This window comes from Balaenoptera physalus (assembly GCF_965194825.1).
Source record: "Balaenoptera physalus genome assembly, chromosome: 17".
Taxonomy (NCBI): domain Eukaryota; kingdom Metazoa; phylum Chordata; class Mammalia; order Artiodactyla; family Balaenopteridae; genus Balaenoptera; species Balaenoptera physalus.
The window spans coordinates 44,390,467-44,416,355 of NC_138895.1; the positions used below are offsets into that span (position 1 = coordinate 44,390,467).

The following is a 25,889-nucleotide window of genomic DNA, read 5'->3' on the forward strand; positions in this document are numbered from 1 at the left end:
AGAACAATTTCACAGGAGTGGGATTTTTAAATCAAAAGTCATGTGTGTTATATTTAAATTAATATTTCCAAATAACTCCTAGTATGGTTCACTCTCTTAATTTACATTTCCCTAATTCTAGTGAAATTACTGACACAAAGTGTTCAAACATGGGGATGTGCTGTTAACCATACTTAAAATCTGTAATAATTTAAAAAGCAAATTCCAAAAATGATAAAATATTATACAGTTTTGGGAGAAAGCCATTAATTTCTAACATCACATGACTGTAAGGCATTTGAGGCTCTGTAACGTAAATGTTTAAGTATATTTTGGCCTATTCTCTGATACATAGGAAAGTGTGAGATAGCATACTTTAGGCTAAAACAGGATATTAAATCAGAAGCTCTAGAGTTTGTCCCTTTTTAAATTAAAAAAAATTAAATTCCCTCCATTTTTTTTTTGTATTTCATTGAAGTATATTGATTTACAGTATTGTGTTAATTTCTGCTGTACAGCAAAGTGACTCAGTTATATATTCTTTTCCATTATGGTTTATTACACAATATTGTGCCTCCACTTTTTATTTTAATTTTTAAAAAATTTTTATTGGAGTATAGTTTATTTAAAATGTGTTATCCACTTTTTAAATGAAATATGTCTGTTTGACTTCAGATCAATGCAACATGTTTATTACTTTAAAACATCAAGATGCTAACATTTTGCAGACTTTTAAAAGTATGCCCCTCAAAAAAAGTGACTGTTTTAACTGTTTTTAACTTTGAATTTATCTGGGCAAACTATTATTTAGTACCTCTGTGTGCGACATATTGGGAATATTAGGGTTAATAAAATATGGACCCTTTCTGGTGTAGAGTAACTGACAGAATTCATCCCTGTGCAAAGTCAGTGACTTCAAAGGGCTCCTTCAGCTAGCGGGCATTTGTTCTTATTTTATTTCCTCTAACTTGGTATATTTGGAGATAGAACCTATGATGGGTGTTTCATCATAAGGATTTGGGTTACTTGAGGAACATTTAAGGAGAAAACAGTGAATCAGTGAATTACTTTTTTTTTGTTTATTGTTAAATGAGTTTTTAGCAGTCTAAATGTGTGGCTGTAAAAACAGCATCTTGAAGAGCAAGTGAAATTAAAGCAAGTGGTTCTATTTTCTGCTTATGAACATTGGTTTTTCCTTTCACCCTTTGGAAGAAGATTTCGGTTACCCAGTATCCCAGAGCTTAGCCCAGGGTACAAAACAATTAGAAGGGACTATCTGTTCATGCCCACCCTGCTTATTACTCGGAACTCTGTTTTATCACACCTTGTCTCTCCCATTACGTAAAGTCCTACCTTTTGTTCTGACCTCTCATTTTTCTTAGAAAAGAATATTCTCTTTTGCATCAAAGCTGTAGCACAGGTAAGAAACATGCTGGGTCTTCAATGAAATGTCATGTAATTTAAAGAAAGATGGATTAACATAAATGTCTTTTGTGTATCCATTGCCGCACCTTTTGTAGGACATTATAAATAATAACATATCACCTTGAACCAGAAGAGAGGGCAAGGGATGTTTGACATTTTTAATGAGTGATGCTTTATTTGCATGCCCATGAGAAAGGTTTGGGAGGTGTAGGAGGGGACTTTTATTTTTTTGATAACCATTACTTGTAAAATCATATTCTTTCTACCCAAGCAATGAATACATATATTTAGTAATATTGAGGCATTCTGCAACGCTTGGTTTGTTGTGTGGTGTTTTTGTATTCTATTCTGAAATTCTTTGCACTTGAGCCAAAAGAAATACCAAGCCTCTGAGAGATGCATGCATTTCCTATTTTGAACACTTGGCTTTCTTATTCCAGTTTCCTTTTGTTATTGAGATAAGTATAGGTTCACAAGCGGTTGTAACAAACAGTACAGAGGCATCCCATATACACTTTAACTAGTTTCTCGCAATGGTAACATTTGACAACCAAATGTAAAGTTAAATTTTCTTTCTAATTTACTCATTGAAGGCTTTCTTTTTTTTAGTATATATTTTATTTATTTATTTTTTGGCTGCATCAGGTCTTAGTTGCAGAACGCAGGGTCTTCCTTGATGCATGTGGGATCTTTCGTTGCAGTGCAGGCTCCAGAGCACATGGGCTCTGTAGTTTGTGGCATGCGGGCTCTCTCTTTGAGGTACAGGAGCTCAGTAGTTGTGGCACAGGGGCTTAGCTGCCCTGCCGCATGTGGGATCTTAGTTCCCTGACCAGGGATCGAACTTGCATCCCCTGCATTGGAAGGCGGATTCTTTACCACTGGACCACCAGGGAAGTCCCGAAAGCTTTCTGATAGGACTAAGAAAAAGAAAGAATTCTTGTTTTAAAAAAATTATTTTTATAACTTAAACATTTAGTGCCACAAATGCAAACTGGAACTCAGCATGCAGTGAAATTATACTAGAACATTGTAACAATGCAATATTAATGCCATATCAGGCAATGTTGTTATAATGGAGAAGCACCAGATAACTTTTGTTGGTGGGAACAACCCTTTTTTTTTTTTTTTAGTTTGAATGACATTGCTAAATGATGTAAGCAGGAACTGCTGTGGGCAATTCAGTCTATACCGTCAGTCCCTGAGAATTCAGTGTAGTTTCATGGAATAGTCATTTGTTAGTCTAAAGACCTTATTCATATGATGAGCAGTTCAGGGAATTTAAAATATGCTTAAAATTCTTTTTAGCACTGTAGAAAATTATCAAGTGCAGTGAACTTCAAGGAAAAAATTTTTCATTACCCAAAACACTTGATTGATTTCAATGTATAAGGTTTTTTTCCCCTAAGGATTTTTTTTCTTACAAAATTGGGATGGTATTATACATGTTACTTTCAAGCATAACTTTAAAAGAATCTGTTACAGAAATTTTCAAACTAACATAATTTGTGAGAATATCTATTACCCAATTTCAACAATATCAATATTTCCCAATCTTGTATCATCTGTTTCCATGTGTACCCTGCTATACCCTTACCCGCAGAACATTTTAAAGCACAAAAACCTAGAGATCATTTCTTTCACCTGTTGCTATTTATGTGCCCAATATTATCTTTAAATTAAGCACCTTATTCTTAAGCATTAATGACTTTAGTCAAAGCAGAACTTAACTAAAACACATGTGCCAATCTTGATAAACCTATTTTGCCTCCATTGCCCTATTTAAGCATTTCCTTGGTATATCTTTAAGACATTACCTTGAAGTAGGCTTAAAGGAAAAATTGGCATTTATCTATGAATTTTATCTAATAATACAGAGTAATGACTTTTGATTTTCTTTACTGTGTGTTATGGGGTCTTTTAAGTTGCCTTTTTTTTCTTTTGGCTGCTTTGGGTCTTTGTTTCTGCACAGGGGCTACTCTTTGTTGTGGTGTGCGGGCTTCTCATTGCGGTGTCTTCTCTTGTGGATCTCGGGCTCTAGGCTCACGGGCTTCAGTAGTTGTGGCTTGCTGGCTCTAGAGCGTGGGCTCAGTAGTTGTGGCGCAGAGGCTTAGTTGCTCCGCGGCATGTGGGATCTTCCCGGACCAGGGCTCAAACCTGTGTCCCCTGCATTGGCCAGGCAGATTCTTAACCACTGTGCCACCAGGGAAGTCCCTAAGCTGCCTTTTTTAAAACCAAAAGCAAAATGGCTTTATTAGCAAACATTTTCCATTTAAGTTCAAAATAATCAAACCATAATAACCACGAAGCTAGAATGGGATTGCTTCTGGAGAGGTTCTGATCTGGAGGGGGAGGGGTGTGATGAAGTCATACTGCTGGCTCTGTATTTGTACCTTTCAATGTTGTATGTTATTTCTATTCCAAAACAAGACAAAAGCGCATTTAAAAAACAGAAACGCCAAAATAGTTTACAAAATAATAACTTCTGTAAATGTGCCTCTCTGGAAATTGTTGTCTTCTGTTACTTCTGTTACAAATGTCCATGGTGTTTAACAGTGTGTTTTGCTTCCTTCTTCATCTAGATTTTTCATCAAAATATTACTTTTAAAAATGTCACTGTTTTCTAAACATGTAAGATCAGTTGTTATCATTTTATACTTTAAATCAAACAAAAAGATTACTTATAAAATAATTTCTACTATAGGATTCAGTTTTCAAATTTAAAATGAAGCTTTGTGAGGACAATTCTTGTTTTGAGTAAGCAGTCTGTAACTTTACTATGTATTTGGAGCATATTATGATAACTGTAGTAGGGGTTTTTTTTGTTTGTTTTTGGTAATCTTTGACATAATTAGGGTAAGTTAAGTTTAGTTATCAAACTATTTTGACAGTACCTAAATTTGCTTACTATTTCAGTGAAATAGATTCTTAGAAGATTTCTTTATTCCTTCCAAAGTGTTTTTATATTTGTTGGTTGCTTAAACTTTCTCCAAGAGGTAGATGCACATGCACAGAGCAGCTTGTACAGCCTTTAGGAAGAGCTAACAGAAATTGAGAGTCCAGATGTGATCATCAGTCCCTCTGCCTCAGTATTAAACTCAAAAAGAATGTTGAAAAGTCATCCTTCTTGAGATTGCTCATTTCAGATGAACAAGTTAGTTCAGAAATTTCCTACATGAAAAGTGACTCCAGCTTTTGCACTTGCTAGGATTAAAACATTGTTTCTCCAGTCACTTTCCAAAAATATATGGTCTTTGTAACACTAGGGGTGTTAATAACCTTAATACAAAGGCTTGGTGCAGTAATTTTGCAAGAAGTGGAAACCAGATTTCTTTTTGCAAGACTTCTCGGCATGTTTTCTACGTTAATGTGTTTTTATGTGTTTTAATTTTCTATGTTTTTTGTGTGTTTTTTAATTAATGTGTTTTAATTTTCTGTGTTAATGTCCTCTCATCCAGAGGAGAGAATATAGTCTTCTATTCTTCTTTTCCTTTAACCTCTTTTTCTAATAGGACAGATAATGCTTTGATCCTCTCTCCTCTAGAGAAATATGGCAAGTCCTCAAATTATGAATACTGTCATGCTATGACTACTTCTATTTTGGAATGCTACCTGATAACATCAGTGTTACCAGTGTTTAGTAATTTGTAATTATTAGATGAAAGGGTGTTATGAGAATTGTTTCCGATAAAGTATATATTGTGTTGTTAGACACCCTGGCCTTCAGTATTTTCATCTTTCCCTGCTCTACAAAGAATTTTCTACGAGTTATTAGGATACATAGAATATTATAAAATTAGATTATGTAAATTAGGAGTTGAAAAAATATAAGATAGGAAGAAATGTTTGATAGTCTGACAACAGAATCTTAGGCAATTAAATTAATATTGGCATAACAATCATGGGCTCTGAGCAGGAGGAAACTTGAATTACAAAACTCATAATTTCAAAGGAAAGAAAGTCATTAATTCTCAGGGAAATACAGTTTTCCTCTACATTGGGTTTGAAAGTTTTTACCCAAATACGTAGAGAGAACATGGAGTACTGCCATGGAGGAAATCTTCACCAACTTTATAATGTAGTCACTGGTGTGCTTCATTCAGTAGTTTCTTTCTTTTTTTTTTTTTTTTTAATAAATTTATTTTTTTATTTTTGGCTGTGTTGGGTCTTCGTTGCTGCACGCAGGCTTTATCTAGTCGTGGTGAGGGGGGCTACTCTTCGTTGCTGTGCATGGGCTTCTCATTGCAGTGGCTTCTCTTTGTTGCAGAGCATGGTCTCTAGGCGTGCGGGCTTCAGTAGTTGTGGTGCGTGGGCTCAGTAGCTGTGGCTCATGAGCTTAGTTGCTCTGCGGCATGTGGGATCTTCCCGAACCAGGGATCAAACCCGTGTCCCCTGCAATGGCAGGCAGATTCTTAACCTCTGCACCACCAGGGAAGCCCTCAGTAATTTCTTAATGCAATCTCAGTGTGACTTGCTGAATGAGTCTCAGCAGTAATGTCTTCATAACTGCGATGCTCTAGCCGTTTTCTGAATATAAACCTTTGGGGAGACCCCTCTTGTGCTATTTAGTTTTTCTCTTCATTTCCTCTCATCTCCCTTCAGTTCTTTGCCCATTCAGGCAACTCCAACAGGGTTTCTTACCCAGCTCAAGTGCATCCTTGTTAGTTTATGTGATGCGGTACAGTCCCTCCATGCACGGTAAGACCTCGGAGTTCAGGGTTACATTGACTCACTCATTTGGCCCCTAACCCTTGGGTTCCTTTGTAGTTCTATCAATTTTTGAACCTCTGTAGCTTTTGAGTAGCGGTTACATTATTGTTACCATGTACACCTGAGACTGATAAATACTGACACTTGAGAATCTGAAACCTAACTGAAGATATAATGGAGGTAAAAACCCAAAACAATGACTTAAAATGAATGTTAGGATGAGCTACTGGCATAGTCTTGTTTTGATGGACAGTTCTCTTTTTGCCATTATTTAGGGTGTGGTTAAAAAATTCCTTATCTTTCTCTAAACCACCACCACAAAGCAAATGCACATAATTTTTACATTATCCTTATTCTGTGGTGATGGCATAATCCATTTATTCTGTGGTGATGGCAGCATCCATTTATACTTTATACTTTGAAGCTATTCTTATGTTTAAAATTGTTTCCCTTATAACATACAGCACTCCCTACCATTCCTTAAATTACATGGGATTTGAAAAAGGCTAAAATTTTCTGATAACTGAGTAACTTTACATGGAAAGCATTAAATATCTCAAACATTGACTGTAAATTGTACTTAACTGAATTGGATTAGTTGAAAAGTTAACTTATTTACTTATTTTTTAAAATAAATTTATTTATTTATTTATTTTTCCCTGCATTGTGTCTTCGTTGCTGTACACGGGCTTTCTCTAGTTGCGGTGAGCAGGGGCTACTCTTTGTTGCTGTGCGCGAGCTTCTCATTGTGGTGGCTTCTCTTGTTATACGGAACATGGGCTCTAGGCATGCGGGCTTCAGTAGTTGTGGTGTGTGGGCTCAGTAGCTGTGGCTCATGGGCTCTAGAGCACAAGCTCAGTAGTTGTGGTGCATGGGCTTAGCTGCTCCTCAGCATGTGGGATCTTCCTGGACCAGGGATCGAACCCATGTCCCCTGCATTGGCAGGAGGATTCCTAACCACTGCACCACCAGGGAAGTCCTAAAAACAGCTTTATTAAGGTAGTTTACATATCATAAAATTAACCTATTTTAAGTATACAATTCAGTGGTTTTTAGTGTATTTACAGAGTTGTGCTGCTAATTTTAGAACAATTGTGTAAACTAATTTTTAGATAATATAACAATCTAATTTTAGAGTAATCCATTACCCCCAAAGGAAACCTGGTGTCCATTAGTAGAAACTCCCATTCACTTCCACCCACTTTGCTTGCCCCTCCCCCATCCCTAAATAACTATCAATCTATTTTCTGTTTCTGTGGATTTGCTTTTTCAGATATTTCATATAAATGGAATCATACCATATGTGGTCTTCTGTGACTGGCTTTTTTTGGGCAGCATTGGGTCTTCATTGCTACATGCGGGCTTTCTCTAGTTGTAGAGAGCGGGGGCCACTCTTTGTTGTGGTGCGCGGGCTTCTCATTGCGGTGGCTTCTCTTTTTGCAGAGCACAGGCTGTAGGCACACGGGCTTCAGTAGTTGTGGCATGCGGGCTCAGTAGTTGTGGCTCGTGGGCTCTAGAGTGCAGGCTCAGTAGTTATGACGCACGGGCTTAGTTTTTCCGCGGCATGTGGGATCTTCCCGGACCAGGGCTCAAACCCGTATCCCCTGCATTGGCAGGTGGATTCTTAACCACTGCGCCACCAGGGAAGTCCGGCATGAGAACTCTTAGTTGCAGCATGTGGGATCTAGTTCCCTGACCAGGGATTGAACCTGGACCCCCTGCATTGGGAGAGCAGAGTTTTAGCCACTGGACCACCAGGGAAGTCCCTGCACATTTTTTAATTGAGTTATTTTTCTTACTGTTTTTTAGTTGTAAAATTTCTGTATATATTCTAGGTAGGAGAGCTTATATGACTTACAAATATTTTCTCCCAGTCTGTGGGTTGTCTTTTAATTTTCTTGATGGAGTCCTTAAGCACAAAAGTTTTAAATTTTTTTTTTTTTAAAGTTTTTTTTTTTTTTTAAACTTTGGGTTTATTTATTTATTTATGGCTGTGTTGGGTCTTTGTTTCTGTGCGAGGGCTTTCTCTAGTTGCGGCAAGTGGGGGCCACTCTTCATCGCGGTGCGTGGGCCTCTCATTACCGCAGCCTCTCTTGTTGCAGAGCACAGGCTCCAGACGCACAGGCTCAGTAATTGTGGCTCACGGGCCTAGTCGCTCCGTGGCATGTGGGATCTTCCCAGACCAGGGCTCGAACCCGTGTCCCCTGCATTGGCAGGCAGATTCTCAACCAGTGCGCCACCAGGGAAGCCCAAAAGTTTTAAGTTTTGATGCAGTCCAACTTATCTATTTCTTCTTTTCTCACTTATACTTTTGTTGTCAGATATAATGCAAGGTCATGAAAATGTATTACTGCATATTCTTTTAAGAGTTGTGTAGTGTTAGCTCTTACACTTAGGTATATTATCATTTTGAATTAATTTTTTATATGGAGTGAGGTAGAGGTCTAAATTCATCCTTTTTGCATGTGAATATTTCATTGTTCCAGCACCATTTACTGAAAAGACTATTCTTTCCTCATCAAATTGTCTTGGAACCCTTGTCAAAAATCAATTGACCAGGGAGTTCCCTGGCTGTCCAGTGATTGGGACACCACGCTTTCACTGCCGAGGGTCCAAGTTCGATCCCTGGTCGGGGAACTGGGATCACGTGGGCTGTGCAGCGTGGCCCAAAAAAAAAAAATCAATTGACCATAAATGTAAGGGTTTATTTCTCACCTCTCAAATTCTATTCTATTGATCATTGCCTACCCTTATGGGAGTACCACACCATTTTGATTACTGTAGCTTTAGAGTAAGTTTTGCATTTAGGAAATGTAAGTCCTCCTACTTTGTTCTTTTTTAAGAAAGTTTGGCTATTCTGGGTCATTTGTATTTCCATATATGTTTTAGCTTTAGTTTTGTCGTTTTCTGCAAAAAAGCCAGTTGGAATTTTGATAGCTATTGCATCGAATCTGTACAATTTAGAGATAGTATTGCCATTCTAACAAAATTAAATCTTCTGTTTATGAACATGGGCTGTCTTTCCATTTATTTAGATCTTTTATTTTCTAACAGTGTTTCATAGTTTTTAGTGTACAAGTCTTGCTCTTCCTTTGTCAAATTTTTTTCCTAAATATTTTGTTCTTTTTGATGCTATTGTGAATGGAATTGATTTCCTAATTTCCTTTTTGGATTGTTCATTGTAGTGTATAGAAATGTAGTTAATTTATTTTGTGCATTGATCTTATATCTTGTAACCTTGCCAAACTGGCTTATTCTAGTAATAGTTCAGCAAACTCTATTCGATTTTCTACGTATAAGTTTGCCTTGTCTCTATACTATCATTTTTACTCCACAAGTTACTTTATTTCTTGCTGTTTTTTATTTCAGTAATCTGAAAGACCTGGAATTTAGGTTGAGAGAAAATTCTTATTCTCATGCCCTGTCAGGTAGATACAGATTATTTAATTTTTCTTAAGATATCTTGTCTACAGCAGGTAATCCTAGTGCAAAGAATAACGATGTGAATCCCAATTGTATTGTGTTTTGGCTTCATTGGACTAGGCGCTACCCTACAGATGCTGAACATAATTGCCATTTATAGCCTTAAATTTCCAGTTAGATAACTTTTATTTTATCTTGGTTGTATTTTGAAGGTATTGGGTTGGCCAAAAAGTTCCTTTGGTTTTTAAGTGAAAATAAAAGACACATTTTTCGTTTTCACCAAGACCTTTATTGAACAACGTATTCACCGTTTTGTTCCACTACCTTCTGCCATTTTTCAGGCAACTTCATAATTCCATCTTCCCAAAAGTTTTTATCTTTTTGAGCAAAGAATTCTGAGTGCCTTTTACAGTCTTCCAGGGAATTGAAATTCTTTCCATTAAGAGAGTTTTGTAAAGACCAAAATAAATGTAAATCTGAAGGTGCAATGTCTGGTGAATACAACAGATGAATCAGAACCTCCCAGCCAAGCTGTAACAGTTTTTGCCTGTTCATCAAAGAAACATGTGGTCTTGCGTTATCCTGATGGAAGATTATGCGTTTTCTGTTGACTAATTCCGGACACTTTTCGTCGAGTGCTGCTTTCAGTTGGTCTAATTGGGAGCAGTACTTATTGGAATTAATCATTTGGTTTTCCGGGAGGAGCTCATAATAGAGGACTCCCTTCCAATCCCACCATATACACACATCACCTTCTTTGGTTGAAGACTGGCCTTTGGTGTGTTGGTGGTGGTTCATTTCACTTGCCCCATGATCTCTTCCATTCCACATTGTTGTACAGTATCCACTTTTTATCACCTGTCACAAATTTGTTTTAAAAATGGAACGTTTTCATTATGTTTCAGTAGAGAATTGCATGCACAAATATGGTCAAGAAAGTTTTTCTCACTTAACTTATGTGGAACCCAAACATCAAAGCAATTAACATAACCAAGCTGGTGCAAATGATTTTCAACAGTTAATTTGGGTATTTTGAGTATGTCGGCTGTCTCCTGCATGGTGTAACATTGATTGTTCTCAATTAATGTCTCGATTTGATCGCTATCAACTTCAACTGGTTTTACCCGACCTTGGAGCATCACCCAGCTCGAAATCTCCAGCACGAAACTTCACAAACCACTTTTGACACGTTTGATCAGTCACAGCACCTTCTCCATACACTGCACAAAGCTTTTTTTGCATTTCAGTTGCGTTTTTACCTTTCTTGAAATAAGAAAGCATAATATGCCGGAAATGTTGCTTTTTTCCCCCCATCTTCAATATTAAAATAGCTACACAAAAATCACCAATTTTGATAAGCTTTTTGTTTTTTTGTTTTTTTTTTTAATGCACGCTGATATGACAGCTGTCACAATGCAATCTGACAAAGTTGTTTCAAATGAGGTTAAGACAACTAAGCGCTACTAGGGCCATCTTACAGAAAAAACTGAGCGAACTCTTTGGCCAACCCAATACTAGATACCTAGATTTAATTTATAAGAGATCTTTAACCAGAGACATAGAATATGCCAGGTCAGAGTCATAGAATTGAGTTGTATACTATGGAAATGATCTGATTTTCATATCCAGTGTGGAAAGCCTGAGTAACTAAACAAAATACACAGAAGTCTTGATAGTCTTTGAGTATTAGTGTTACTGTCTATCAGGCATTTGACATGAGCAAATATGGTCTTTGAATGAATGGTGCTTGTATAGGGGGGAGATACTGAAGTAGAAGTTGAGAAATCTGGGTAGTTCTTCAGTTTTGTGAAGAGCTAACTGGTTGTGTGACCTTTGGGAAATTATTTAACTCTTAGTTTCCATTTCCATCTCTGTAAAAGTGAGGAGGTGTGGCTAAATGATGACTAAAGTCCTTCTCAGGCCTTAAGTTCAGCATTCCCTCTCTTTGCTCTGACAGTTACACACAGATTGACTCTTGATCTCTAAAGAGACTCTCCTCAGAGAGTTGTAAAAATCTCATCAAGTGACTCTAATATGCAGACAATTTGAGAATCACTGTTTTAGAGCCTTAACAGGTTATGGGCAGCTTGATGTCAAGTAATATTTTCAGGCTCCCATATTTTAGAAGTGAAATGGAAGAATGATTATGGAAATAGCAAGAGTGAGAATAATAATAGAACAACAAATTATTGCATTTTATGGTTTGTGGAGTAATTTGATATGTTAAATCATTGAAGCTGAAGAACAATTCTGTGAAACTAGGAAGTGTAATCCCCATTTAACAAATGATAAAATTGGAATTCAGAGACATTAAGTGACTTGCTCAAGGTTACTGTGCTACTAAAATGGAGTCTGGGACTGGATTCACCATCTGGTATCGTTCCTATTAACCCATCAGTTACGATTATGTAGGATAGATAATCCCAAAGATTTTTAGTCCCTTCCATTATGTGTTTACTTGTCTTTGAAATGGGATAATTACCCACTTAGAATGATTTATAAGAGTTAATAATCTAAAGCTGTGGGTCTTTATTGCTCTTTAAGCTAATGACTACTTTAAAAAAAAAATTTTCCCTATGCGTATATATTTTTAAGTATGGGTATCTAGCAACTAACTGTGGTGGGAAACAGATTGCGTAAGGGACAGAATGAAACTAATTTCATAATATAGTAATTAGTTGAGTTACCACGTAAAGAATGCTTAGGGGGACTTCCCTGGTGGTCCAGTGGTTAAGACTCCGTGCTCCCAATGCAGGGGGCCTGGGTTCGATCCCGATCAGGGAACTAGATCCTGCCTGCCGCAACTAAAGATCCTGCACGTGGCAACGAAGATCCTGAGTGCCACAGCTAAGACCCAGTGCGGCCAAATAAATAAATAAACATTTTTTTAAAAAAGAAGAAGAATGATTAGGTATTCATGTGGCTTTTGTTCCTTGGAGGTAATTGCCCCAGATACACAAAGAGGACCCATCATTAGTTTCCCCTCGTGTTAATGGTGGGTGATGTAGTTTGATGCACCCCTTCCAATTTACTTGTTCCTCCCCACTCCCCACACTTTTTTTTCAGTCAGGTTGGAAGCAATAACTCATGGGTGCTATAGTACTTTGCTGTCTTATTATGCTGTACTTACTGTGTTGTACACTTGTGTATAGGAGTAAAACAGTCTATTCTTTGGAGCAATCATTTTGTATACTTTTTGGTCTCTGTGGCTATGGTTTCTATTATTCCTTTGTGTTCATGCCTTTTCATGCCTTAGTATTCCTGATAACTAGCCAGTTAATCATCAATAAGCTAGGCTTTGGAAGTGGTGCTTTGTGGTTGAGTGGCTGCAGAAGTTTCCTTCTCTCCTTCCTTCATTTAGGACTCTCAGAACTGGATCTTTGGGGAAACCCTGTATTTAACTCTGCATTAACCCTTCTATCTTTAACTTTTGGCTTTTGTGGAACTGTGGGACAGAATAGCTATGGTGTACTTGTCTTGGGAGAGATAACTCTTAAGAATTCTAAGAAAGATCACCTTGAGAAAGTCTGTTTCCTTAAGTAACTAATGTTTTTAGAGTAAATATTAGACATTGTCTATTTCTATTGGTTCACTGTGCTTTCTCTCCCTTTAGCCCCCCAGGTTCGCCCAATAGTCTTGGCTACTTCCCTACAGCTGCTAATCTTAGCGGTGTCCCTCCACAGCCTGGCACGGTGGTCAGAATGCAGGGCCTGGCCTACAATACTGGAGTTAAGGAAATTCTTAACTTCTTCCAAGGTTACCAGGTCAGTACCTTGAAGAAGAAAAATACTCAGTGCCCTTATTACTTAAGTTGATGTGCCTAAAGAATGCAGCCAGGAAAGAAGCAAATTCTCTGAAACTCGTGTGTACAAGTGTTAATAAATAGATTTTCTTTATGAAGAACCAGAGTCAAAGTCAGGGGGACTAGTTGTCTGAGTGCTAACTTCAAACTCATCCCTTTAATAGGATTGGGGCTTTTCCATGCTGTTTTAATTACTTCAACTTAATCTATTGATGCTTTTTTTTTTTTTTTTTCCCAATTGGGCTGCTTTGAGAAAGCTCTTTAGGGCACACAGTGATGTGGGTGTTTCCATCTATAGTAAGATTGGCTAAGAAGGAATTTTCCTCAAACGTGGAGTTGGTGTATTTAAAAAGTAGTCCGAGGCCTCTCTGTCTAATCTGGAAAAATAAGGGTGACTCAGTGAATCTTTAGATGGTAACTCCTTAAAATGAGCTGTAAGATATTCAGTGAGCCTTTTATGATCTGTTAATTCTTGTGAAACTGATATTTACTCTTGTCAGTTTTTCTACGACTGCCTGTGTCCATCAATTGTTCTTTGACTTAAGAACAGCTTGGTAAGAGCTCCTTAACAGCAAGCAAAATCTTCTCATTGTCATCTCACCTGAGCGGACACCTTTCCTTCCTTAAATCACATGGTTAGAACCCGAACTCCTTCCTTTCCTGCAACGTCTGAAAATCAGTATCTTGCAGTCTTTTAATTGCACTAAAAGCCAAAATGGTCTTTCCTCCTGGAGCTGAGCCGTGCTTGAGTCTTCAGAGTTGAGAAGCACTTGTAGGCATAATCGTCAAATCCTAAAATAGCCCTTGAGCATTTACAGTACAGCATGATAAGGGCTGTGCCTGCAGGTGCCGTTTCACTCTTAGAACAGGTTTACAAGCTCTTGGTATCCATGAATCATGGAGGATTGTGTACCTCAGCTAAAATGATGTCAGTGGGGATGCCCCGAACCTACCAAGTTACCATCAGGGGATATTTTTGGACAAATGAAGAAAATCTGTGTGATAGTGAAAGACTGAATGAAGGTGGACAAAAGTTATCTTTTGTTACTGCTTGGCTTAGCACATTCTTTCCAGAAGTAAGCTATTTTTCAGAGATCAGTAGATACTTTACTTCTTCCCTAAACAATTATGCTGCCTGTTGGAAACCCCTGCAGGAGTAAAAATGTTACTTTCCGAACTTTGTATCTGATTCGCTAGATTATGAAAAGAGTAGAGAATTTTACTGAAGGCTATTGTAAAGATTATTTAATCTCATGGAGAATACATTTGAGTTTTGTATTTTCTCCCATGGTTTTCCAGTTCTAGAAAGTATAAGCAAAGTTTCAGGTTTTAGTAGTCAATTGAATTAATTTATTTTGTTTTGACTAATTAACTTTTATTACCTTCACACTGAATAGAATTAAGTGGTCATACACATATATTGGTTATGAGAGTAAGCAGAATTGCTCTTACTCTGAAGAGTGCCATGGCTGGCTTTTGTGGGTATTTATTATACCACAGACACGTAATAGCAGCTATTTCTAGATTTATGGCTAAAAGATTGACATGCTTCAAAATTAAGATAAACTGCTACAGACTAAAGTTATTTTATTTTATTTAAAAATTTTATTTACTTCTTTAAAAGATTTTTTTGATGTGGACCATTTTTAAAGTCTTTATTGAATTTGTTACAATATTGCTTCTGTTTTATGTTTTGGTTTTTTGTCTGTGAGCCACGTGGGATCTTAGCTCCCCGACCAGGGATCGAACCCATACACCCTGCATTGGAAGTCTTAACCACCAGATGGCCAGGGAAGTCCCTGAAGTTATTTCATCTTCTAGTAGCTTCTAGGGAATCATTCAAGGTTGGAGCAGACCTAGTATAATCAGAAGCACAAAGATTCTGTGAAATTATTTTGTCTCAAGGCATTTGCCTTCATTTCTGAAGTGCTTGGAATTTATGAACTGGATCAATAAAGTAGGATTACATAGGAACCTGAATTATCTAATTCAGTATATCATATTATTCTTCAGTAGTTTGAGCTTTAAGGTAGTTACAATGCATACTTTCAAAATCTTTTGTATATAACCTAATTTCATGTCACTCTTACATAAAAGCTTATATTTTCTACTGCCTTTAAGAGTCCTTCCTTGCCTTCTTATTTATTTTTGCCTGTTCTCAGTTATTTTAGTAATAGCCGCTAACCATGAGAGTCTAGATTCTTTTAGATATGGCTTTGTCACAAGACAAAAACCAATGGATGGCTTTTAAAAAAAATTGTTCTCAAATGTAATCTGTGTCTATCTTTACCTATGGTGATTTTATTGCTGTTGCTGATTTCATGGGAGGTTTTCATTTGATTTTTGGTTATTTATGATTCATCCTACATAATTATGTAATTTACTTATGTAATTAAGCAAATCCTTGGTAATAATTGGTTAAATGAATGAAATCTCTTAATGGTTTCTCTTTCTGTCTTTTAAAATATATATATATTTTTTATATATAAAATGGCATATGTCATCTTTATAAATGTTATTTTTAATTTTTGGATGTATGTTTCCTCTATCCTCAGCAAAATTCTTTCTATAAAACTACTCCCACTTAATTTTTCCATACTTCATTTGGGGTTGAGGGGGCTGTAAAGTTGGAAAGGGCAAGGATTTACAAAAAGGGAAGAATTCTGATGCTAAAGCAAGATACAGGACATGGGTTCTGCTATCAAATCTGCATTCTTGTAAAGTAAAAGTACCCGAGTTAGGCCCATTTTGATAAATGAGAGTAATAGAATGAGGATTGAATTTACGAAGGCAAAAAGACTACTATAAAAATATTTGGTGATGAGGATGTCATTCTGGTCATGGAAGTAAATCTATGTCTATATTTTAGTTGATGGGCCTCTTATTCTGAAATGGGCTGTTAGGTATCCTTATATAAGTCCTTTAACTTTTTCATTTGCTCTTTGCATTAACCTTTACCGTCAACGGCTTTGCATTTTCAGTAGTGCTAGTTTTTGTTTCTCCTCGAAGTACTGACTTTATTCATTATCTCCTTGGGCCTCTCACTGCTTTTTACTTGCTGCACTGCTGAGAGAATTAGGTTGATATTACAAATATATCTCATACTATTTAAAGTTCACCAAGTTATATAGAGAATTTGGGCTTATTGTAGAATACCTTGAAAATAGTTGGTGCTCAAATATTTGATATCTAGTCACACTTGTGGTGTGATGGAAACTGTACTATTATCAAGATCTGAAGTGTTTGGTGGCGTTGCAGTACGATGTTCTTTTTCTATCCATGTGCTCAATCTAACTTCCCTCCTAGTAGGGATTTTTATGGTATTTAGACGTGTTAAGTAAGAATTGATGACTTGGGATTAGCAGTTACATATGTGGCTTGTATCAGCGTTAACTTGTTTCCTATGGTCTAAATGTCCTATAATTCAGTTGGTAGATCTATTCAGTTGAAATACTAACCATCCATAGTGACAGTTTGTCCATCTTTTGATCCTGTTTGTTTTAACTTGCATTTTAGTATGCAACCGAGGATGGACTTGTACACACAAATGACCAGGCCAGGACTCTATCCAAAGAATGGGTTTGTATTTAAGGGCCCCAGCAGTTAGACCATCCTCAGAAAAGAAGGTAAGGCTCTATGATGTGAAAGTTAAACTATAAAGGGCCAAACAAATAGAGGTCAAAAATCTCAAAGTGTTTTTTAGAAGTCAGGTGGCAGATGCCATCTTCCCTTTATGTGATGTAAGAATGTCAGAAATCCTAGAAGGAATGGAGACTGGAATTAAGGTTGTCATCTAAGTAGATAGTATCTAAGCAACATATATGGAAATACTTTTCCATTTGGAAATTTATTTATATCATGTGGAATACAGGTTGGGTATGCTTTCTTTCTTTCTTTTGTTAATTGAGGTAAAAACCACATAACATAAAATAAATCATTTTAAAGTATACAATTAAGTGATTTTTATCAACTCTGAAAGAAAATCCTATACCCATTAAGCAGTAGCTCCCAATTTCCCCTCCGCATAGACCCAGGCAACCAATCTGCTTCATTTCACGTTTTTGATGTTTATCCACATTGTAGTGTGTATCAGTACTTCATTCCTTTTTGTGACTGAATAATATTCCATTGTCTGGCTATACCACATTTTGTTTCTTTCATTTATCTGTTGATGGGCATATGGGCTATTTCTACCTTCTGGATATTGTAAATAGTGCTGATATGAACAATTATGCACTAATATTTGAGTATTTTAAATTATTTTGGGTATATATCTAGGAGTAGAATCACTGAGTCATATGATAATTCTATCGAGTTGGTTACACTTTTTTGTCCTAGTTTCTTTTTTTTTTTAATGTTGTGGTAAAATAATACATAATGCCATTTTAATCATTTTTAAGTGTATGGTTCAGTGGCATTAAGTACATTCACATTGTTATGCAAACTTTACCACCATCAACTTTTTCACCTTCTCATACTGAAACTCTAAATACATTAAACAATCTCCTTTCCCTCTTTCCCCAGCACCCTGGGAACCGTTATTCTCTTTTCTGTTTCTATGCATTTGGCTATTCTAGGTACCTTATAAATGGTATAACACAATATTTGTCCTTTCATGACTGGCTTATTTCACTTAGCATAATGGTTTTAAGCTTCATCTGGGTATACTTTGAAATATGCTCCATTCCAAAATGACTGTGAGGTTTTTGTTGCATGTCTTTCTTCTCTTTTAAACTAAATCTAGAAGAAAGGGATCCTGATAGTTCTCCCCACCCCCCACCCCTGCCCCCCATTAATCTATAAACTTCCCTTAAAGGATACTGACATTGCCTATGAGTCTCCTCAAAAGAGATAGAGTTATAAGGACATGGTCCGGAATTGGTGTGGCTTATTTCTTCATTTTTTATTATTGGGTTTGCTGAAGTTGGTTTGCTGGCGTGTCATTTTCAAATTTTGTAACCATTTTCATGGCCAAGGACCATGTGGGCTTCAACCACATGGATTCTGAATTAGAAAAGAGGTTGCCAGTGCAATGTCATCTTTGAGAAATGACAGTTATAGACTTAGCCTCTCATTCTGAAGTTGTAAAAACCCCCATCCTGGGTTGGAAGTGTTGATTCTCTGCCATTTTCAGTGAGGTTTCAAGATATCTTGGTACTATCAAAGAGCATGCCCAGATACGAGGTAGTATGAATGGGGTATTTTCTAGTCTAGTTCACAGTGATGAGAGCACATTATTCTAACCTGCTGGTGTTATTTTTGGTTCATACTTTGTCTTTTCAAATGTTCTTTATTCAACCCCTTGATGCTGTCTGTGAACTTGACAAGCATATTGTTCATATTGTAAAATGAGTATTTTGAATAAGAAATGACTAGAATTGGGGAATTCCCTGGCATTCCAGTGGTTAGAGCTCAGCGCTTTCACTGCCGGGACCTGGGTTTGATCCCTGGTCAGGGAACTAAGATCCTGCATGCCTCGCGGTGTAGCCAAAACAAAGCAAACGAACAAAAAAATCTGACTAGAAGTGGAACCTTTTGAAATTACATTAGAAATGTCCTAAATTGACTATGACCATTACTCAATACCTCTATTTCTATCTTATGTATTGTATATTTGGGATCATGATAGGATAACATATCAGCTGCTTTGTTAAAATCCAGACTTTTGCATTTTCTTATAACATCAGATTAATCTGCCTTTATATTGAGGATTTTTAAAAATTCACATCGAGTACTATGTGAAATACTGAACATAAGTTATCTCATTTAGTTAACAACCCTGGGAAGTAAGGATCATAAACGTATTGTGTGCTTATTATAAAGAATTTGGAACATATAGACAGGTACAAGGAAATCACTAATAATCCCACCATCCAGAAATAACCACAGTGAATAGTTCCTTTCAGCTCCTTTTTTTGTATGCCCTCAAGGAACTTTAGACCTGTTTTTTTCCCCTTAACCTTATATTGTGACTGTATATTTATATATTTTTTCTCCTCATCCGTATGAATATCAAATTCATCGTCACCAGTCATCTTTGACACCAATAGAGTGGCTTACGCTCTGAGAGCACTTTTATATCTGCAGTCTCCTTTGAGTTTTACCACAGCCCTGTGAGGTATCAGGACAGGTACCCTGACCCCATTTGACAGATGAGATGAAATCCAGAAAGATTAGACAACTTTCACAGAGTCATACAGCTAGTGACCAAGCTGATAAAAAGACCGATAACTTCTAGCTTCAGTCTTGGTGCTCTTTTCCTTTGGGCAAATAAGAGCACAGCAGAGTAAGTGCTTGCATTGAACTGAACAGTGACCGAAAATATATGTCTACATCCTAATCCCTGGAACCTGTGACTTTTGCCTTACATGGCAAAAGATATAAATTAAGGATCTTGAGAGGAGGAGTTTATTTTGGATTACCTGTGTGGGCCCTAAGTGCAATTACAAGAAAGAGGCAGAAAGAGATCAGGTAGACACATATAAGAGAGGAGGTGGAAGTGTAACTACAGAGAAAGAGATTGGAATGATGTGGACACAAGCCAAGGAACACCTGCAGCCACCAGAAGCTGGAAGAAGCCAAGAGTAGATTATTTCCTACAGCCTCTGGAGGGTGTGCAGCCTGGCTGACACCTTGATTTCTGACTTCTGGCCTCCAGAATTGTAAGAATAAATTTATGCTGTTTTAAGCAACCAAACTGTGGTAATTTGTTATAGCAGCCACAGGAAACTAATACAGTGCTCTAAAAATTTATTGAAAGAACAGTGTCACTGCTGGTTATAGAATCAGATAAGGGTAGCCAAAGCCCATGGTGAGGTCTGGTAAAAAGTCACACTGGGGCTTCCCTGGTGGCGCAGTGGTTAAGAATCCACCTGCCAATGCAGGGGACACGGGTTTGAGCCCTGGTCCGGGAAGATCCCACATGCCGCGGAGCCTGTGCGCCACAACTACTGAAGCCCGTGCACCTAGAGCCCGTGCTCTGCAACAAGAGAAGCCACCGCAACGAGAAGCCTGCACACCGCAACGAAGAGTAGCCCCCGCTCACCACAACTAGAGAAAGCCCACGCGCAGCAACAAAGACCCAACACAGCCATAAATAAATAAATAAATAAATAAATAAAATAAAAACGTCACACTATCTGTCTTCTCATGTAGCCTTGTCCTCTCACACCAGCCAATATTTGTTGACTGCCCCAAGAATTACTGTAGATATGCCTCTTTTTTTGATCATAAAAGACCCCCAAGGACAGCTCACAGTCTATTAAAGATGCCCAAGTTTCCCTCCAGAGAAGGAGATTGTGATGGCTGGCTGGAAAGAATGCCTCCTCAGACAGCCAGGGTTCTGGTACCCCCCACTTTCACTGTGAGTTCCAAGTCTCATACTCCTAGGATCTCAAAGGGGCAGGATCAGCTCATAAATTTAAATCTGTCAACAAGTGCTTCTTAACTATATTTACAACTATATTTTGCATACATATGGAGATGATAATTCTTTAGAGGTGACATTTCCCTTCTCTGTAAAAATTGGGAAAAAATCTCTTCTACATATGTAACATTTTTGGGGGGTGAGAATTAGGTGGATTAATGAGTATAACGTTATACAAACTAAAGTTCTTTACGTATACAAATAACTATTTTGTTGCTATGATCACAATAATCATTACACGGGCAATGTTTTTGACTACTATCTACATTTCAGACATTATTCAGATTTCACCAGTATTTCCATTAATGTCCTTTTTCTATTCCAGGATCCAGTCTAGGATTTCACATTTAGTTGGCCTGTCTCCTTAGTGTCCTCTGGTCTGTGTTAGTTTCTCAGTCTTTGCTTATTTTCTAGACCTTGACAGTTCCGAGTTATGCTGCTTTTGAAGTCTTATGGGCTGTCCTTTAGTTTGAATTTGTTTAATGTTTTTCTTGTGATTAGGCTGGGGTAATGGGTGTTAGGAAAGAATACATAGAGGTGAAGAGCCCCTCTCATGAGATCTCGTGATACATAATATCTGTTGTACTATACCCACATGACCTCCCTGGTGGTATTAATTTGATCACTTGGTAAATGGCTTCATCCATTCAGGCTGTCCTAACGCAATTCGATTTCTCACAGTTCTGAAAGCTGGGAAGTCAAGATAAAGTGTTTATAGTTTTCTTTGCTTTTTTGTGAAAACTTTTGTCTGTATACTAGGTATTTTTGGAGATTCTTGCAATATATTAAGCCTGGTATTCTCACAACAGCTAAATTTTATGCAAAAAACAAAACAAAACAAAAAATCTCCATGTAACTCTCATTTGAAGAGTGTTTTTTATACTTGGTCTCTTAAGTGTATAGTTTAGATTACTTTGTGGATTGAAAAATCTTTTTATTTTTTTTTTGGATCAATATTTTAGTTTTTGGCCAAAAAATTCAAGGTATCTTTTGTTTGTTTTTGTTTGCTTGATTTTAGAGATTTCAGTTTTGTTTTGTTTTTTAAATATTTGTTTGTTTGTTTGTTTGTTTGTTTATCTGCACCTGGGTCTTGGGCACCCAGGGTCTTCGTTGCGGCATGTGGGATCTTTAGTTGCGACATGCAAACTCTTAGTTGCGGCATGTGGGATCTAGTTCCCTAATCAGGGATTGAACCTGGTCTCCCTGCATTGGGAGCATGGAGTCTTAGCCCCTGGACCACCAGAGAAGTCCCTCAAGGTATCTTTTGGATAAAAAACGCAGCTTTCAAAATTAGACAAAACTTCTGTCTTCCTCCTCCAACTAGTATTATAAAAATGGGCAAGAACAACAGATAAATGCTGATTCTATTGATTTAAATGACCAACAGGCTTTCTTTGATTAAAGAATCTTGAGTTATGGGTTTTATTTTATCTTTAATATAAGGAAGAAGAAACTGTTCTTCTATCCTAACAAAAAAATCTCACCTATGAATTATACTTTTCAGAAAAGAGGTGTCAGAATTACTGGGAGGAAATAAAATATTACAACTAATCAGAATTGCAAGCTTTTTTTTTTAAGGGGTTTAGGTTCATTCCATAGGGCATAACAACAGTTGGTGAAATCCAGATATCTTAAAAGAATTCTTTGTACATAGTACTTTTAATGACAGTTTAGTGCAAAATACAACATTGTATGTTTTAACACAGACCTTACTAGAAAGGAAAGACTGATTTGTGGATACTTGCAGTTGTAGCTTCAAAATTGTCTTTGCATAATAGTGTTTGCTTTTCTGCAGCTAAAGGGGAATAGGAAACATTTTCTCCTTATTTGTCTGAGATTTTCTATTTTTTGCTGGCAGCTAGTAATGTGCTCATTGCTAAATGCTAAAATTCCATTGGATACCACTGGGATTAAAAGGCAGGTCTGAGAAGGTTAAACTTTTAATTTCTTCTGAACTCTTCCACATTTTGACAAAATATGAAGGTATAATTTCCAGCATCTACAATGGTTTCCTACTAGAATACTAATAGTATGGGCTGAGAATGAGGAAGGTGGAATTCATTGACTCTGATAACAGACAGGTCCAGAGTTGACTGACTTGGCTGGATCCAAGGGCTCACTCTCAGCCAAACTCTCTCCATGACATACCCTCAGCAACTCCTGCCTTCCCACCCTTCCATTGCAAGTCCAGAGGAAGCCAGGAATTCAGTGTCACTGGCCCCACTTTAAGTCCATCTCTGAAACCACTGTGGCCAAGGACATGCAGGGCTCTTATTGGCTATATCTGGGTCACTTGTTGGGCTCAGCAGTAAAGTTGCCTCTTTATGGCCTTGAGATTGGGTGATGGGCAGTCATTTAAGGAAAATCTGTTGCTTTTGCCAAAAGGAGGACAAAATAGTTATTGGGCAATAATGTTGTTGGGTCATTGATAGAGATTTTCTTGTCTGTACCAGGGAGGAGGTTTCAATGCATAATGTTTAAAGCTAAATGTTAACTATGGTCACTTTGTAAACCACATTTTAAAAACGAATTCTAACAAATAAATGTTTCTCTGTTCTTAAAGTACCTGAATCTAAATCTGTACCAATCTTGGAATCTGTTCTAAAAGCAAATCTAGTCTTAACCACAGTTACAAACTGGCCATATGAATAAGGCTGAACTCTGAACAGCTATCTTTATTTCTATCTTCATTTCTGTTTCTCATTTACATGTCAGAGTATACACATGCCTAGTTACAGTTTTCATTTTAAAGATTTCGTGTGGTGTATAAGTAAAGTAGCACAGTGGAACCAATTTACATTCAAATTCTAGATCTTCCAATTATTGGCTTAATTGCTCTGTGCCTCAGTTTCCCCATCTGTAAAGTGGGGATAACATGGTAATATAATAGGGTGGTTGTAAGGATGAAATAATCCACATAAAGGTGGCTTTTATCGATTAGTCACTGACATGTAGAGCTCATGATTGCTACAGTGTCAGTGTCATTCCTCAGTGCTGCTTTTTTTTCTGGCCGCCCCACACGGCATGTGGGAACTTAGTGCCCAGACCAGGGATCGAACTTGCGCCCCCTGCATTGGAAGCGAGGAATCCTAACAACTGGACTGCCAGGGAAGTCCCCTTTCAGTGCTTCTTACTGATACAAATATTCTTGTTTGAAAATTTTTTAAATTTCTTATACTAGAATTTAATTTAAAATTTTTGTCTTAATGGTTTAATTTATTTTTAAAATGGTATTAAACCTCTAGTATCAGTAAAATGTTCTGATAACTCAGGGACCCAGAATAAGGAATGAGGAGAATAGTCTCTTCACAAAAGAGTTAAGTGGGGAGGTGAAAACACACACATTATCCCATGCATGATAATACAAAGGGTAGGGTATTGTGGAAATGCCAATTATCACATAAACTTCACTTGTCAGCACTGTATTCCCTGAGAATTTGCTGTGTAAATCCCAATTACGTCTGTGTAAAATAAAAATTTGGACTACCTAAAGGCTTTTTCAGACCGTTTAGAATTCAGAATCTCTTTTTTTATGGCTACTAAGAATTGTAAAATTTAGAGACTATAATTTTTCCTTTTGTTCATTTTTTTCAGTGTTTGAAAGGTGTATGGTGATCCTGAAACCTTCAGACATAAGACAACTTCTAGCAACTTCAGGAGAAGTTTGTCTACACTCAGGCTGCAGTATTTTCAGCAAACATGATTGGACAGTGGGCCTGTGCCCTATCTTTTGGTGGAGTGAAAAATTTGAGCCAGTGAAGCCAAATTCTTATTGCAAGCAGCATGCTTGGCTCCTTGCTGATTGCAAATAGGCATTTAAAATGCGAATTTGAAATCGGGTGTCTCCATTACTACCAGCTAACGTGGCATCATAGGTGTTTCCTAAGTTTTAAGTCTTGGGGGAAAAAAAAACCACTCCACTAGTGTCTACTATCTCCATCAGGAACTCTGTTATGGAAGCTTCATTTTTGTGTGTTCCAACTCTTTTCTCCCCATCTCCTGCATAATCACGTGCTCTTCCCAAGTAACTCAAGAATAAGGTCCTGGAATACTTAAGTCACAAACTTACAAAAAGAAATAAAACTAATATTTTCCCAGTCTCTTGGCCATCACAATGTCTTACAGTTAAAAGCCACCAAAACTATTTTTAAAACACCTTGGAAGAAGTGAGAAGAAATGGCACACCCACCACAAAACATACATAGTTAAAATGTTGGATTTTTTTCTCAGTAGGTATCAGTTGTAAATAAGAATGAACTAGGGGCCAAAATGTAAAACCAAAAATGAAGCAGCTACGTGTAGTTAGTAATTTCTAGTTTGAATTGTAATTGAATATTATGGCTTCATATGTATTATTTTATATTGTACCATTCCCATTATTGATGGTTTGGACTTTAATAAGGAATTCCATAGTTTTTAATATCACAAAAATGAGATATTTGAACAGTGTATTCTAGAAAGCAATATACTAACTAAAGTGAATGCTTGTATATATTAAGATAGCCTTAAAACTTTTTCTCTAATGCCTTAACTGTCAAATAATTAAAACTTTTAAAAGCATAGGGTTATAGTCAGCATGCTAGACTGAGAGGTAAACACTGATGTGGTGAGAACAGGTACTGACGCTGTCAGTGTTTAGCACTATGTGTTTAGCTGTGTTTATGCTCCAAAAGTGCAATATTAGACACTAGCTAGATAGTACTGCTGCCTCATGTAACTCCAAAGAGGAAACAGGATTTGATTAACTGAGTGCACATGTTTCTTTAATTTACTCATATTGTCCTTAGCTTGGATGCAATGCCATGCAGATTTATGTGGCTGCTATTTTTATTTACTTTGCATTACTTTAACACCTTGAATGGAGAGCCAAACATTCCCTCTTCACTGACCAGCAATGGCCCTTTAACTGCAGTAGGAGAAATAAAAAGAAAAAAGAAAAACCATTTTGTGTGAAAATTGGTGATAACTGGCACTTAAGATCAGAAAAATAGTTCTTTATACTTGGCTACCTTAAGATGCTGTCTGCCCAAAGCTCTGAAAGACTTTAAGATAGGCAGTAATACTACAATACTACTGAGTTTTTGTAGAATTGTTACATTTGATAATAAAACTTGCCTGTTTAATCTC

General features: G+C 37.1%; 1 protein-coding gene across 15 annotated transcripts in view; it reads left to right on the forward strand.

Moving 5' to 3' along the window:
- The window catches only part of ESRP1 (epithelial splicing regulatory protein 1), a 58,998-nt gene extending 33,109 nt beyond the window's left edge, over positions 1-25,889 (forward strand). For 5 of the 15 annotated variants that reach the window (XM_082433440.1, XM_082433437.1, XM_082433435.1 and 2 more), the window contains 4 exons: positions 1,362-1,399; positions 13,148-13,298; positions 16,853-16,962; positions 24,357-24,490. In XM_082433440.1, the coding sequence (XP_082289566.1) occupies positions 1,362-1,399; positions 13,148-13,298; positions 16,853-16,943 (280 nt within the window). In that variant the 3' untranslated portion in view covers positions 16,944-16,962; positions 24,357-24,490. Of the gene's footprint in view, positions 1-1,361; positions 1,400-13,147; positions 13,299-16,852; positions 16,963-24,356 lie in introns of all 15 variants that reach the window. The other 10 variants (XM_082433444.1, XM_082433447.1, XM_082433446.1 and 7 more) reach the window with 8 other exon arrangements.